Below are 15,656 nucleotides of genomic sequence, written 5' to 3'. Positions count from 1 at the left end.
TTTTTATGATCGTATCATTCTGAGAGTTGTGTGTTGTTGTCTGTTTGGGTCAGGAGCAATAAGCGTGCACTAAATTATCTCTGAGCCTGTTTATTTTGAAAGTAAATAATTCCCAAAGTATGTTTCTGTATTAGACGTTAACTGGCTACTTTAAACTTTATGCAAAGTGGAAGGAAGGAGAGGAAGGGTACAGGAGGGTGGTGAGCAAAGGCCCTTTTCAGAGTAAACAGCACTGATGTTCTTGCCCTGACCTTGCATCACGTATTTTTTTCTTAAACAGCTTAGTGCAGCAAGCAGAACTAATTGAAACATAATAGTTGTTATTTTTACACACAACTGTCCATTTCTCATTACAGAACTGGGTTAGATTATGAGTTGAGGTTACCTCCCACTTGTCAACCCTTTCATTACTTAATTTGGGGGACAAAGTGCAAAATTAAAAAAAAAAACCTCTAAACTTTTTTATCTTTAAGTACTAAAAAAAAACAGTACCACATGAAACTTAATGGTCTCTTCCCAAAACTTAAAAGTTTAGAACAACATTTTAGTTGACCCTTTTGGGAGTAGAAGAGAAAAATTTACTCACCAACCACAATTCAGTTACTCAGGTATGTAGTGTGCAAAACTCTAAAGTAATGAGCCAAATAAGTCATTTAGGAATTCATTATGGAAAAAGTGAGTTGCCCTGATTCTTGTTTCAAGATTTGTTGTTGTTGTTGTGTCGTTCAAGTCAACTATCCTGCATCGCAGACGCAACCTAACAGGGTTAGTTTCGTCTGCGGCGCAGGCTAAAGTCAACAAAATTTGTACATTAGTAGCCTTGCACTGCTTGATCATGATTGGTGTGATCATTTGTTTCAAGTTTAGTTTTGATTGGTTGAAAAATCTTACATTATCCCAATTTTTTTAAATACAGGTGTATACTGCGGAAAGCATAAAAATTGTGAATGCAAAAAGAATTGTTGTTATCATTATTAAAATGGCAGACTGTTATCAGTTGTTAACATTTTTCTGAGTTTGGTGTACTCACAATCAACAAAAAAACTTGGAAAGCTGAATTTTCTGAGATAAACAAATTCATTTTTTTTTATTGTTACAGTAGTTACAGGGTTAGCAAAGCAAGTGAATGAAAGATCAGCTTGAGCAACATGCAAACATAAAAATCTTAGTGGCTTTTCTTGTAACCTGCCAATTTTGAGTTCTTTCAGTTTGGGTGTGAAAGCCAAATATTGCATGTGTAGGTACTCAAAAGTTTGGAAAACTGTGTTCAGCCACATGTTGCAATCATTACTGTAATCATCATCCCTGATTGTTATTGTAACATATCACGATTTTGGTAATTTCTTGTTATCTGTATCACATCATTAGTAATGTGTTAGAAATATTTAACTTGCAATAATGTCTCTAAGCAAGAAAATCTAAAAAAAGTACAGAGAATTGGATGTGGAGCAATGCAACCAAGCCAGTTCCTACCTAAAAATTGTTTTGTCTTCCAGAAAAAGGATAAAACTGTACCTCATGTTAAACTCTGAAGGTGGTGCAGCACAACATAAAATGCAAACATTGTAAATTGATAGTTAGCTACTAATGGTTAGCTACTCTATGATTATTTCAGCAATAGAATCTTAAAATATTCATCTTTTTTACTGTAATATTAAATTAAGTAATATTATTGAGTTATGGTAGGCATTTTTTTGTTGGGGTTTTTTTTTTTTTATTCGGGGGGGCGGTTGTTTGTTGTAGTTTTTACTGTTTGCCGTTACCCTCTTTTAATAAAGTTGATTGATTGATTGATTGATTGATTTCATGTTAAAATCCTTTTTTTCACAAGGACTCCTGCTGATTCACAGAATGAAGCAATGTATTAAACTGATAAAGTTTTTAACATCATAATAATACTGGCAATCGTATTCAGCAGGGGTTTTGAGTTTATATCTAAGGTGCAAATTAATGTCATTTTTCTTTGCTTGCGAGAGTTTGCAATGATCATTGCCTTTAATCATTGTTTGTAAAGAAAATCATGTAAATGTTTTTTTCCCCTTTTTAATAATGCTGTTTGGTATTTCAGCTGATAAATTAATTTGTGATTACAGTAAACTGTCAGTTTTGTTTGCAAATAAACATTTTTTGCATTTAACAATACTCTTCTAAAATCCTCTTTTTAAAATTGTTTTTGTTGTTTCTTGTAGACATGATGGCACGTGTCATATATATTCTATATTTTTTAGTTTATAATAAATTATGTTTACCTTTAAATTATTTTTAGATAATGCAAGCAGATACTTGATAACTTGATAGATTGTAATAGGAATTATATCAACTAGTTAAATCAAAAGCAAATGTTATGCTAAACTGTTATCAGTTTTTTAGAAGATGTTTACAATACATCCTACAGCTTGTAATGCAGCACCCACCTCCTGAACGTAGCTACATAGATATAGCTAAATTGGTTGTACACTTAAACTAACTTTGTCCATTGAAAATGAAAGGCACTGGCTTTACATTCATGAAATGTGAGTTATATATTTATAAACCTTTAGGTGCACTTTTTTGTATTGCAAATGGAAAGTAATGACCACCGCTATACTCTGTTTATTAATTGAGTACAGGGATGAGTGTAATATTTTGTGATAATAATTACACCACATTGTAGACTTTCAACGTAAAAAATATAGTGTTCTGGCATATAGGTTTTATCTTTTTATTTATTACTGTTGCTTGTGTCTATAGTTTGATAATCTATGCTTTGGGGAGAAGCACATTTTTTACATGTCTGTATAAAAGAAACAAGTTTGTAACTCTCACTGTCTCATAAGAAAGAAGCATGTGCATTCAGAAGTTGTGATATCAGATTGTGCATATACATTCTAGCTTTATGAAATAAACCATAGGCTTACCAATTCTCAGAGACATGTTTGGATCAAACATAGAAGCAGAATTGTTTACAAACAGATTTTATATTTTTAAACCAAATAGGAAGTCTTTTGAAGAAAGTGTGACGTTACTTACATTAAAAATATGTGATGCCAACTTAAAAAAATTGAAATTGGGGCGACCACCAATTTTTTTTATCAAGATACCTCTTCTCAACCCAAAAATGACATTAAAAATAGAGCTCTAGCTACAGTTCAAAAATGCGTCAAATATTTTAATTTTTTTTTACCAGAATTGGCCAAAATAAGTGTGAAAATTGTTTTAAGCATGCACTTTCCTTTGTATCTGGGAGATTTGACGACCCATATGAGAGACCGGGAGATACTGCCATGTTCTGGGAGATCAGATCCGGATAGTCCGGGAGAGTTAATGTAGATGAAATACAAAAGAAAAAATTAGCCACAAAAAATAAAAAAATAACCACAACTTTATCACTTTCTTTTCAGATCCACATATTAAGGTAGCAGGCCTACCTGATTCAGTACGACTAGCAAAGGAAAAAGTCATGGCAGTCTTAGATACAAAGGTATACTGAAGAGCTGTACATTGCAAGAAATATATTTTTTTTGATTACCGTAGAATTCTGGTTATAAGCCCCCCGCTTATAAGCTCCCTGGTTATAGGCCCATCTACCTGGAAACAAAAAAATACATCCGATTATAAGCCCCCCCGGATATAAGCCCCCCTCTGCCGGATGACAGTACTGAACAAGGCTAAATGTTGCTTTATAATGCGTTTTCAACTTAAAAACGTATTTCGATCAACACTCCCGTGGCTCTTTTCGAAACGTTTTTTTCATCCCGCTTATAAGCCCTCCCCGAAAAAGCCCCTCTGCTTATAAGCCCACTCAAAACCCCTTACTAAGTTGTATAAGCCCAGGGCTTCTTCCGGAATTCTATGGTATGTATGTATGATCTCAGGGTGAGTTGTTTCTGTGCACGTACCTTCAGGCCATTCATTTATATTTTCATGTTTTTGATGTTTTTCTTAGTCAAGCAGGGTTACACTAAAAATGGATGTATCTCATACTGATCATTCACATATTATTGGTAAAGGAGGAGGAAACATTAAGCGAGGTATGTTCTAAAAATTACATTAAACGGTATTCTAATGTGCAGCCTGTAGATTGCTATAATTTATACGTGTCTATGCATGCACAAATTTGTAACATAATGTATCTACCCTTAGACAGGGAAAACAAAACTTTTCTGAATGCAAGCACTGAAGAATGCTACTCCCCCGATATGGATGCTATCCCAACCCCAGGGGGGGCACTCCCATACATGAGCTATATAGGTACGTGCCGCTGTGAAGGGTATGGTTTTCAAGCAGTTTAGTCTGGGATAGGGTATAGAAATCAGAGAGTTTTGGTCTGGAAAAGGGTAGCATTTGCCAGGAAACTGATCGATGGTATGACAAAATAAGTCCAAAATAGGAATAGAAGCTCAGAAGAGAAAGAGGATTTCCTAAACGTTAATAAAAACATCACGGCACCGTTGTTGACAGATGGTTTTCCATTAAAACACTGATAGTGATAGAGTTCTAAAAAAATGCAAGTCTGGGATAGGGTAGGGATTTTCGGTGTCTAGTCTAGTATAGGGTTGCAAAAATCAGCTGAAAATGGTCTAGTATAGGGTAAGGCCTTCAAATTCCCAGCAGCACACCACCACCCAAAAATATACAGGGTGCCCCCCCCCCCCCCCCGGGATCCCAACCCAAATGCTACAGTTGTGACTCTCAGCATACAAGATATATTTATTGTTTTACTGGTTCATAATCATTTCATAATAATTATATTTCTTGCAGTTATGCAGGACACTGGATGTCATATTCATTTTCCTGACTCAAACAGAGGAACAACCAACGAAAAGAGTAATCAAGTAGGGCATATACTTTTATCATAATAATTTTTTATTTAAATAATATTTAAATAATAAATATTTGGAATTCTTTTTCATTTCAAGAAGTTTTTAGATGATTTTTTGTCAATGCACAGGGTTTGCATTTTCTTGGCCAAGTCAAATTCTCCAGGCAATAAGATTTCTGTATCCACAATGTATCTTAAAAGGTAATTAAATTAAGTAAAAATTATTTTGTACTTTCAGGTTTCAATAGCTGGTCAACCCTTGGGGGTGGAAAGTGCACGACAACAGATCAGGGTAATTCCCTTTATGTGTTTTACACACAATATGATGTAATTTATAATTTTTGATATTTTATGAAAATTGAGTCGCATTTTTTCTTTATACTGTTTTAGTTTTATTTGTAACTATGCCCTATTCTTTTTATATCAGAAATTACTGCCTTTGGTTCTGACATTTGAATTACCACTAAGTGGAAGATTACCAACTGATGCAAATTCACCAACTATCCAGCATATTGCACAAACATGCAATGTCACAATTTCTTTTAAACAGGTCAGTGTTGTCCTTTATAATATTGTTACAGAATCCCACTGAAGTTTTTTTGGTTTTGGACCCCTTACTCCTTGGGAAATTCTTTCTCACTTCATTTACCTGTACTTCCATTTAAAAACATTGGCACTGAACCCACCCCACTCCCCTCGTCTCCTCAGAATTTCTACTGACCTTCCTTGGGGATTTTGTAACCACAAAATATAGTTTCAGTTCTTAATTAGGTAACTGATCTCAATTTGAAACAACTTCCCTCCCCACCTGGCTGTATATATAAGCACCATCTTATCCACTTCATGCTATAGAAATGAGAGTTACATACTGGCTTAATATCTGGCTTAGTGGCCTCATTTACTTTACTGTCAGTTTAAGCTGTGATGTTAATGTTTTTTTCTAATTATTTTACTTAACAGAGACCAAGAGCTGGCAGTCAAACAGCAATAATAAGAGGATCACAGCAGCATATTGCTGGTATAAAGGTTTGTACCATATTGTAATATAATCCAACATTATTAGGGATTTAATTGGTATGCAATTTTAGGAAAAACAGTACTGCAATGTTTGTTGAAAATTTGAATGTAAATTTAAATTGACTTGTGAATTAGTTGTCACTAATTAATAAATTTATTATGGTAACTGGCATCACTGTTGTGTGCAACAGACCACGGTAAATTTCTACTGATACTTCCTTCCATTTGTATAAGTTAAAAATCAGTGGGGCACAGCTCAATTAGTCTCCCTCGCAACCGTTTTTAGTGTCGTCACGCGATGGATCATTGCGTGACGACACTAAAAACGGCTGCGAGGGAGACTACAGCTCAATAAGCTTTTAACCGAGAGCTCTTTTGTGGAGGGATTTGGGGGAGTATACCATATCTGGGCATTATGATCCATCAATTAGAGCTTACTTACAGATTTCAAGGAAATGCCATTGTCAGTACATAAAACTTTAACCCCCTTTTATTTTAACTTTGTTTTTTTACTTATTTCAACTTTTTATGCACTGTTTAGAAATTTATGTTTGTGAGTACAAAAAATCAAACCTAGTTGAGTAGTTGCCAATTCGTGATCAATGGGTTGTTGAATGGCAGCCTAAAAGTATCTTTGCATCCTTAGTTGAGGCTATTGAGTACATTAATTGAGTAATTATTGTCTTTTCAGCTAACATTAGGTCCTTATGATCTTACAGAAAGGATATTTAGCAAATAAAAAGCATTTGTTTGTTTGTTTGTTTTTTTCTCTTTTTTAGGAAGCCATTGCCCATTTAGTGGAACATTTGACAGCAAAAATAGCTGTAAGTACCATTATAAATCAGCAACCTGGAATAAGTGAAGCTTTGGTGAAAATGTTAGGAATATTTTCATTCATCATTTGCAAAATTGATTTTCTTCATTAAAACAACAATCATCATTTATTTTTGTTCAGTCTTCAGTTCCAGTGAACATGCAGATAGACATTGCACCTCAACATCACTTGTTTATAATCGGAAGAAATGGAATAAACATCAAACAGATCATGCAGAGGACTGGAGCAAAGTGAGTGACTTAACAAAACAGGCTTTATGAATTATTCTTTCATTTTAGCTCAATGTTTTACCAAATGAATGTATGACTAATTCACCTTGTAAAAACTCTTTGTTTCCCTGAAGCATCGAGTGCAAGGCATTGAGGCGTGCAGGGTGTCAAGTGACAAATGGCACTTAGAAAATAGGAAAATAGGAATGACAATGTCCAAAAAATAGGAAATAAATAGGAATTCTCACCCCAAAATAGGAAAAAATAGGAGGATTTCTTTGAGTTCTAACCTCTTAACACTCCCAACAGCAACTTTGTTTCACAACCCAACGCTTTAATATTTAACAGGCACAATGGCATACATCCACAATGTATTGCCGTATAAACAAATGTTACCAAGCACAACTCATCCTACAACAATTACCAGATTCCAAATTTCATTAGATACTTCACAAGATGCCTTTACTTTAAGTCATTAGACCTTTAAAACTGTGAGAATGAAAAGCTTATTTTTTTACAAACCGAAACAATATAATGTTCACTTTCACCAAATGTATGTCTTTCTTACAATAAAAGCCAACCACGACTTTGAAAAATCAACAATCAAAAAGTCCAACACTATACTGTTTTGGCTCTTTAAGCAGATTGGGTAACCTTAGCTTTGCTCTCGTTTTTGGCAGCATTTGCTGTTGAGGACATGGCCTTTTCTAACAGTCTGTGCTGTTTGTCAGTCAACAGTTTTCTCTTTTGTCCTATTTTCTCCAAGCTTTGCATTGCTTGGTCTCGCTTGGTCTTAGCAGTGTCAAGCATCATTGTGGCTACATTAACAGTTTGTTTGTTGACAGCTGTTGCTGAAAGGGCATCATTAGTTCATCAGCCGCTTTCAAGTCTGCTTTTACTACTTCTTCCTCTCGCATCAGAGTATCCTCACTATCTTGCATGCTATCAAGCACTGAGAAAGTCTGGGCACGAGTTTCAGAAGAAAATCACTCATAAAGGCTTCAAAGCGGTCTTCTTTGACATAAAGTTTCAGTTTTTTGTAGAATTTATCAGTTTTATTGACAATTTCATTTCAAATATTTCACAATGTTTCTGTGTACCTGATAAAACCCTAAAAAATAGGAAAAAATAGGAATTTCATGAAAAAATAGGAGAAAATAGGAGGCAGGCCAAAAAATAGGAAAAAATAGGAACTTGACATCCTGGGCGTGCAAGGCAAGGCAGCGTGGCATTGCACGCCTCACTGCCTTGTACTTTGTGACAATCTGAAGCACTCATCAATCCCTTAAATTGGAACTTTCCTTAAGTTTACAAGTATACACGGTGCCTGAATGTGTTTGCCATTCGGTTTGAATGTTATACCTGGGGCAGAGAAAATGTACAGCTCAAAAAGGTTTAAGTTATATGCGTCCAGGGCCCACCAATCCTTAAAAAGTAAATATCATTTAGCACAAAACCATGCAGTACCAGTTGTTGTAGTTTGAGAGAACTTTTCTTTCCTTCTTAGTATTTCATTTCCTGATCCAAATGGAACACAAAGAAAAGGCACAGTATTTATTACTGGAACAGTGGACTCAGTTATCCATGCAAGAGAACAGCTTATTGTAAGAAAAACATTGCCTTACCTTTTCTTTTATTAAGTTTAGGCTCATGGTTGACATCAATTTTTACAATGCTCTCTGGTTTGCAAGTTTGTATTTTTTTTAATTACCTTTTTCATCATTTTTGGAAAATGTTTACACGCATAAATTTTTAGGTCATTGGACCCTTTGAGTAACAGGTCATGATTTCTGTTACGGTGTTGCTTAATTATAAAGGAAAGTTAAAATTAACTATCAGGTGGACTTGTTAAAATTAAAATGGTTTAGCTATCAGCTGGTTTCATCAGGGTTACAAAACACGCAACAAAAATTTTTGAAAGCTAAACATTTAATTCTTAATAATTTCTTAGTTTAAAAAGAAGTGATAACGGCTGGCTATTTTCCCCAACTACTGAACAGGTCTAGATGTATCTAGCTATGTTACCACTTTCTTTAAGTTATTTGTAATTATTCATCTAATAATAGCTTTTTTTCTCTTTTAGAATTGCCTTCCTCTGGTATTAATGTTTGACTTACGTGAAGAAGATGGAGATGCAGATATACGTAAGATTTGTGTTGAAAGACAGATTTTTTTATTTATTTTTTTAAATTATCAGTATTGTTAGAAATTTATCAGTTTTATGAAAAAAACTGTGTAAGGAAACTAATCATTGCTTGAAATTTACCTGTGCCTTTTTTATTCTCATAGTTGCAGCAAAGTTAAACAAAATAATGGAGGCATATGATGTGTTTGTCAGTGTAAAACCAAAACCCAAGCAGCCTAGCAAGGCAAGTGTTGTAACACAGATTTTTATGCACTTTAAAATAATTGAGTCACTTTTTAATCACCCCATGAACATAATTGCTCCGCTTGAATTGCTTACTTTTCTGGTATTTTTTATTGTTTAACAAGTTATATGATGTGATTGGTATTGTGTATTTTTTCTCTACAGTCAGTGATTGTTAAAAGTGCAGAGAAAAATGTTGCAAGCATGTATCTTGCAAGGCTTGAAATCCTTGGACTAGATGGAAATGAAAATCTTGCTGTGTCGCCAGCATTTTCAACATCAAGCTTGGTTAATCATCGCATTCCATCAACTGACAATGTCACAAGAAATTACTTCAGCATGCTCAACCTGAGCTCATCACCTCCTGGCTACATCCAAGGTCATATGAATGGACACACAAGCCCTATTTTAAGTCCAGTGGATCCATCAGCTACCAGTCCACATCCCTGGTATACGACAACCATGTCTCCAACGTCACCCACCATCTCAAACATGATTGGCGGCTTAGTGACGTCACCAATGCACCCACTTATAAACTGCTCAACCAATTATCCAACAAACCCACCCCCTCCCCCTGGATTAGGACCACCGGTGACTGTGGCATCTATGCCTAATAATGTTCCAAGTGCTTATCTTATGAATTACTCTGGATCCACACCTGGCTCAGATGGTTACATTAACAGCATGAGTACAGGTAGGAGAACTGTTTAGGTTCAATACCGTGTAGTTATGACAACCTTAATTAAGGCTCTCTATGAATTTTCAAAGTTGAAGAGGAGAATATAATGAAGCAGATTTCAAATGTAATGTAATACATAAATGTCAATTTTTTTGATGACAAACTAAAAGTTACTTGAAAAACATCATTTCATTTATAGACTTTAGAGGGTCCATTTCCCACTCCAGATTTTGCCCAAATCCCATTTCCCTGCCTATTTTTTCCAACATTTTCCCAAATCCCATTCCCTGTTCCACTGTTTTTTGTTTGTGATTTATAGTCCCAGTGACCCATATCCCATTTTCCCAGTAAAAATTAGCCAAAATCCCAGTTCCCATTTTACATACCCCTTCAGGCCCCTCTATATAATAGTACTGTTGTGTGAATTAATTTTAATTTTTATTTGAATGTTTATTTATTTGTTTTTTGTTCCATTTGGGAGAATTTGTGTATTGTAGGGACGAAATGGTTTTACATTCTTTTAAACTTACCAGTACCAGTCGAGTGTAGCTCAGTCTCTAACTGCAACAAACTGTGATTTGACTAAATCCAACAAAAAACCATTTAGGTAAATCTCAAAGAACTGGTAGCCCTCATGGTCGAAGAACCCCAAGTCCTATTGGAACCATTGGTCAAGGTCCTGACAATGCTGCAGTGCAAAGAACTTGTAGTCCTGTAGATAGACAGAGTTTAAGTGGAAGTCCAATGAGGCGTAGCTCATCAGGGAGTTTGAGTCCCAGAAGTCCTACATGTACAAGTCCAATGACAGTTGAGGATGATGGTATGTTTTCCTAGATTCAATCAAGTAGAGCCATGTTTATAGAGCAGTTTTTGTTTAAGTGACGTCGTAAAACCAAAACCAAAGTAATCACTCTGGCCAATTGCAAAGGAAATGGACAATGCAGTGAACAAATCAAAATTGGAAGCAATACATGTAGCTGGTGCGAAGCGCGGGAAAACGTGTACGAGCGAGTAAGGATGGAAAGGTCAAAAACGTAACTGAATGCTTTCTAGCCCAGCTACATCCTTCACACTTGGTGGATAAAAACTTTCGCCTAGTATTTCATCTTTACGATTAATTAGTTGACCAGAAATCAATTTTTGAAAAAATTATTTGCCATCGGTTTTCCATACAAACACTGTACATAGTTTCTACTGTAACCGTCAGTGTTGCCTACCCGTCAAGATGGCGTTGAAAACCGTGTTAGAGGTCTATTTTATTATATTAAAAGCGTCTTATACTGGCTACAGCTAGTATAAATTGATTTCTCAGACAAAAGTTGTTATATAAGTCACTCAGTAAGTTTATTTCCCTTAATTAGCCATAGGCCCCTAAGAAATGAACGGTATTAATTATGAAGAAATATTTTTGCTCGCTTGTGTTGACTCTCATGACTTGAGCATGTGCTTCGTTCTGTAAAGCGTTTACCGAACTTCATTTAAAGTTAAAAAATTGTTGATGTTTGTCAGCCCAGAAATTGTCATTTCATGATTCAGATTGAAACTCTCTAGTTCGGTTGCTCAATGCTGTAAGAACATGAGATTCTAGGTTTGCCCTTTGTACTAAAGCCGTAAGCTTGCAGCGGCACAGAAACGGAATTTCAAATTTCAATCTGGGAAAAGTACGAAGTTTACTACCGCATTCTACTTTTCTTCAATGAAAATGTTTTCTTTGATGTTTGCTCGCTTCGTTAAGACTAACAGAGGCTATCGTAAGTGGCAAATACAAAGGAAATTTTAAATAAGCTTACTCACCAATTTCATCTTGAGCACAACTTTTCATCATGGAGGGCTTCATGGAGGAAAAATTATATAATAACCTGAATTCTACGCGCATTTTGATTGGTTCTTACTTATGATCTATCAGAGTACAGACACATGGATGACGTCACGCGGTGGTGTGACTCGCGCGCGCGATCAGAGTTCATAGTCCAAATCAGAGTTGTCGGCAAAGTTTTTCAAACTTGCGGGGCCACAACAAAGCAAAAAAGTTCAGCTTAATTACAAATCTTCAGTGAGAAACAATACGCCAAGCATTGTTCACCTTTCGAAGCATTTAACTGGGCGAAACAAGCTTGAAGAAGACAGTGAATTATTCGAGAAATTATCCGAAATCTGTATGAAAGTTTGACCGATGTTGTACAGTTGGACGACGCCACGGAAAACAAACGAATTGCGGTTGAACGCTTCGGTTAATGCTTACAGATTTAAACAACTTTCCAAATCGGAATAAAGGTTAGTTTTTTCATTGACTTTCAATTGACCATTTTTTTGTTTTTTCAATCGGATTAACAATGCTTCGTGTTAACGAAAACTTAATAGTGAAATCAAAACAACTTAGCTCATCGGTACGGCAGCATTGCTCACACAGAAGTGTGCTGAAGTCTTTTGTTATTATATAAAACAAATAGATTTCATTTTGCCGTGCGTCTGTTCAGTAATAGATCACAGAAGACGTCAAAATGTGGTATGAACATCAGTGACCCACTCGGCTAGCGCCTCGTGGGCCACTTCTCTGTTCATACCACATTTTGACGTCATCTGTGATCTATTACTGAACAGACGCACGGCAAAATGAAATCTATTTGTTATTATTATAGGAAATTTACGCGAATTTCACATTTTCGCGTTAATTTAAGTCGCGTTAATTTTTGTTAACGTTAATTTCCGCGCCGTTAATTAAGTGGAGCGTTAATTTCCATGACGTTAATTTACATTATTTTGGCCCCAATTTTTCGTTACAGTCCAGATGTTCTTGACTCCAAGGAAAAAGCATAATTTTATCTTGCCACTATCATTGATACTGCGAAGAACGCTCAAAGTGGGAAAAGTACCACGAACATTGTTTTCGTTTAAGATTATACGCCTATAAGTGTTGAACTAAACTTGTCCCTGTTGTGTACGTCGCGTTAATTTCCTTTATTTTGAAATGTTACCCCCTCTTTCGCGTTAATTTCCTTTATTGGGAAGTAATTTTTTCTTCAATTCGCGTTAATTTTAGTCGCGTTAATTTCAAATACCTTAATTAACACAAGCGTTAATTTCCTATAATAAAGTAATCTGACAATGCTAAAGGCGGGAAACTCGGCTTTGCACACGGTGATCTGAGACGGGCGCCGTCACTATTTTCCCGCCAAAAGAACGTTCGCTGATTGGTTTGTTTCTCTCAAACCCAGCCCCTGGCGGCTAAAAAGTGCAAAATGATTTACAAAATGGAGATTTGGTGAAATTTTGCAAAATGAAGATTTTGGTGAAAATAAAAGTACTTTTGAAGTGAATACTTACGAATGTGTTGATTTGTTCTTTCACAGCAAATCTTCAGAGTATGGCCAGCGGAAATGACCTAACTGACTCTATCGTAAGTAACGATGACTTACTGAACACTGCACTGTTCTACGCAGAATATACTGAGAAGAACAAAGCTACAAATCGATACAAACTAGCCTCAACTCAAAAATACCTGCAAACTAGACAACCACCATACTCAATACCGCCATAACGTAGAGGGAAACCTGCAATTAAAAGTTGAAAAAAAGACATGAGAAGAACACTGCACTTCACGGAACAAATAAACAAAGCAAACCCTTAAAAATTCACTTATTCACTTACAAACTATAGAGTAAGACTATCATAATACTCATTACTGCTGTAACCTAGAAAAACTAAAATTACAGTTGACAACAAGACGAAATGAAATGATAAAAAAAAGTCACAGAAACAGAAGACGATTTCTAAATTTTGATGAAGACGTACATACAGACACCCATTAACTGAATAAACACATTTTTAACTGACAGATGGCAACACGGGACAAACTGACTTAACTTGCAAACTGACGCAGACGGACCGGTGTACACACTCGAGACAGACAGCACCAAATACAGTCACCTCGTAGCGAACTAGTGCACAATGAGTTGGACAAACACACAGAAGAAGGTGGAAGTAAATATAAAGCTAACATAAACATACTGAACAAAAACAAACAACATCCAGACAGAATAAAAATAAAAAAAGCACAATGCTCATAAGACTGTACTGACACCCATTCTCAATGACTGAAAATATTTTTGACATGGACAAACAGACTGAGAAAGACAGACAAACAGACAGACAGAGAGACCTGAGGCACGCGCAAAATGCTACATTCACTTTAGAACTGATAGTGGCACACTGATTTGACGTGGCTTAGTGGTAAGGAATTGCGCACTGAGTACCAAACCACTGATCATTTTGGTTGACAGATCGACCGACTGACTCAAGGGGGCTGACCGACCGACCGACCGACCGACAGACAGACAGACAGACAGACAGACAATTTACACTGATACACTGAGGCCCAATAAAATTAAAACTGAAACAATTCGACACCAGCAGTTCATTCGTGCATGGCTATTGGATATCGTGGCCGATGTAACATCTTGTTTAAAATTTAAGCTTAATGATCTCATGTCTTTTTCCAGCCCTATCACGACGCTAAAACACATGGTGGCAATGGTGGAGCCTTGAATCCTGTTGGTATGTAGTCATTCTTTATTTATTTTTCCTAATGTTTGTTGTTAGAAGTGTAAATGCACGCTATTGGCTTGGATCTGTTGTTACTGTGGTTAAAAACTGCCCTATCGTTTCTCTGACGTTTTAGGTTCGTCCTCAAGTCTTGGTTCTAAAAGACAGACCGTTCAAATATTGTCCGGTGCAAAGAATGTGAATTTTCGGTAAGTAACGGCATTTTTGACTACTAGCGAGTTTTTTTTTCTCCTCGAAACTTCTGCTTATGTCTTTGTGAAAAAAGCTGATTCGGCATTTCTCGCTCTTTCCTTAGGACAAGTACGTCAAGTTTGAATTCGGACACGAACGAATCAGATGACAGCCTTGATTCGTCTTTATCGCTGTGAGTAGAGATGCTTTATTATCTATTGGTAAAGACGGGTATGATGGTAGACGGCCAAGTACTGTTGTTAGTTTATATTTCTCATATACGGTGTTTTGCTTGCACCATTTTAAAACGAAGTAAGCATACAAAGTTAGCTCGTAGCATAGGAAGTTCGCCCTGCAAGTTTTCGAGCTGTTTATTCATTCGGCAAATTTCGCGCCTTTTCTCTTTTCTCGGCTTTTCCGTTTACCTCGGAAAACGTTTGTCATGTAACTAAGAGTATTTGGCAACGAAAGTTTTGTCCTTTTTTAGGCGTATTTTTGGTGTGTATTTAAACAGCTTTTGAAGTTGTTAAAGTAAATTAACACGGTCGAGGACATTCTTGGTCTTGGTCTTCGACAATTTTACCAGTGTTTAATATTTTGTTTGTATGTTTTTTCAGCTTGCAAAAGATTCTACCAAATGCTCCATCCCAGCCAGTAAGTTGATTAACTGATTTCCAGGGTATCTCTTCTGCTACTCAAAACATTTTATACCTGATCTGTTCGCCCGAGGTCTAAATCCTTACTCTTTTATATACGATTTTTGACAGGAAAGGTTACCTTATCATATATCTTCGATATAACATGATACCTCATTCACATGTAACTACAGTAGGGATACTGCAATTTCAATTATTTTCATTTGAAGAACCAACTTCGTTCCCAGGATAACTCTTAAAATACTTAATAAGTTAATCAACCATTCAGTGTGTCTGCTCGAAATATATTATAAAGCCCTTTCAAAAACAATCACAGTTTTCCTTACTCTTTTCCGACTCTAACCCGTGAAATCCCTA

The 15,656-nt window shown here is 36.0% G+C and overlaps 3 protein-coding genes across 4 annotated transcripts in view; 2 read left to right on the top strand and 1 right to left on the bottom strand.

Moving 5' to 3' along the window:
- Positions 1-15,656, bottom strand: part of LOC144647823 (small ribosomal subunit protein uS11) — a 121,317-nt gene that overhangs the window by 61,899 nt on the left and 43,762 nt on the right. The window lies entirely within an intron of this gene.
- LOC144650979 (protein bicaudal C homolog 1-like) overlaps positions 1-15,656 on the top strand; it is a 30,110-nt gene that overhangs the window by 2,831 nt on the left and 11,623 nt on the right. Inside the window, exons 4-21 of one of the 2 annotated variants that reach the window (XM_078510829.1) lie at positions 3,381-3,460; positions 3,926-4,010; positions 4,741-4,814; positions 5,040-5,093; positions 5,229-5,351; positions 5,762-5,827; positions 6,598-6,642; positions 6,774-6,883; positions 8,370-8,466; positions 8,946-9,006; positions 9,152-9,235; positions 9,400-9,924; positions 10,517-10,729; positions 13,260-13,306; positions 14,409-14,463; positions 14,588-14,660; positions 14,768-14,836; positions 15,261-15,297. In XM_078510829.1, the coding sequence (XP_078366955.1) occupies positions 3,381-3,460; positions 3,926-4,010; positions 4,741-4,814; positions 5,040-5,093; positions 5,229-5,351; positions 5,762-5,827; positions 6,598-6,642; positions 6,774-6,883; positions 8,370-8,466; positions 8,946-9,006; positions 9,152-9,235; positions 9,400-9,924; positions 10,517-10,729; positions 13,260-13,306; positions 14,409-14,463; positions 14,588-14,660; positions 14,768-14,836; positions 15,261-15,297 (1,898 nt within the window). Of the gene's footprint in view, positions 1-3,380; positions 3,461-3,925; positions 4,011-4,740; positions 4,815-5,039; positions 5,094-5,228; positions 5,352-5,761; positions 5,828-6,597; positions 6,643-6,773; positions 6,884-8,369; positions 8,467-8,945; positions 9,007-9,151; positions 9,236-9,395; positions 9,925-10,516; positions 10,730-13,259; positions 13,307-14,408; positions 14,464-14,587; positions 14,661-14,767; positions 14,837-15,260; positions 15,298-15,656 lie in introns of both variants that reach the window. The other variant, XM_078510828.1, reaches the window with a different exon arrangement.
- The window catches only part of LOC144647806 (histamine H2 receptor-like), an 88,392-nt gene continuing 84,980 nt past the window's right edge, over positions 12,245-15,656 (top strand). Inside the window, exon 1 of the mRNA XM_078507516.1 lies at positions 12,245-12,427. The gene's annotated coding sequence lies outside the window, so the exon portion shown is untranslated. The remainder of the gene's footprint in view (positions 12,428-15,656) is intronic.

This window comes from Oculina patagonica, chromosome 4 (genome assembly GCF_052425735.1).
Source record: "Oculina patagonica isolate OP01 chromosome 4, crgOcupat, whole genome shotgun sequence".
NCBI lineage: Eukaryota > Metazoa > Cnidaria > Anthozoa > Scleractinia > Oculinidae > Oculina > Oculina patagonica.
This window is presented reverse-complemented; position numbering and strand designations above follow the sequence as displayed.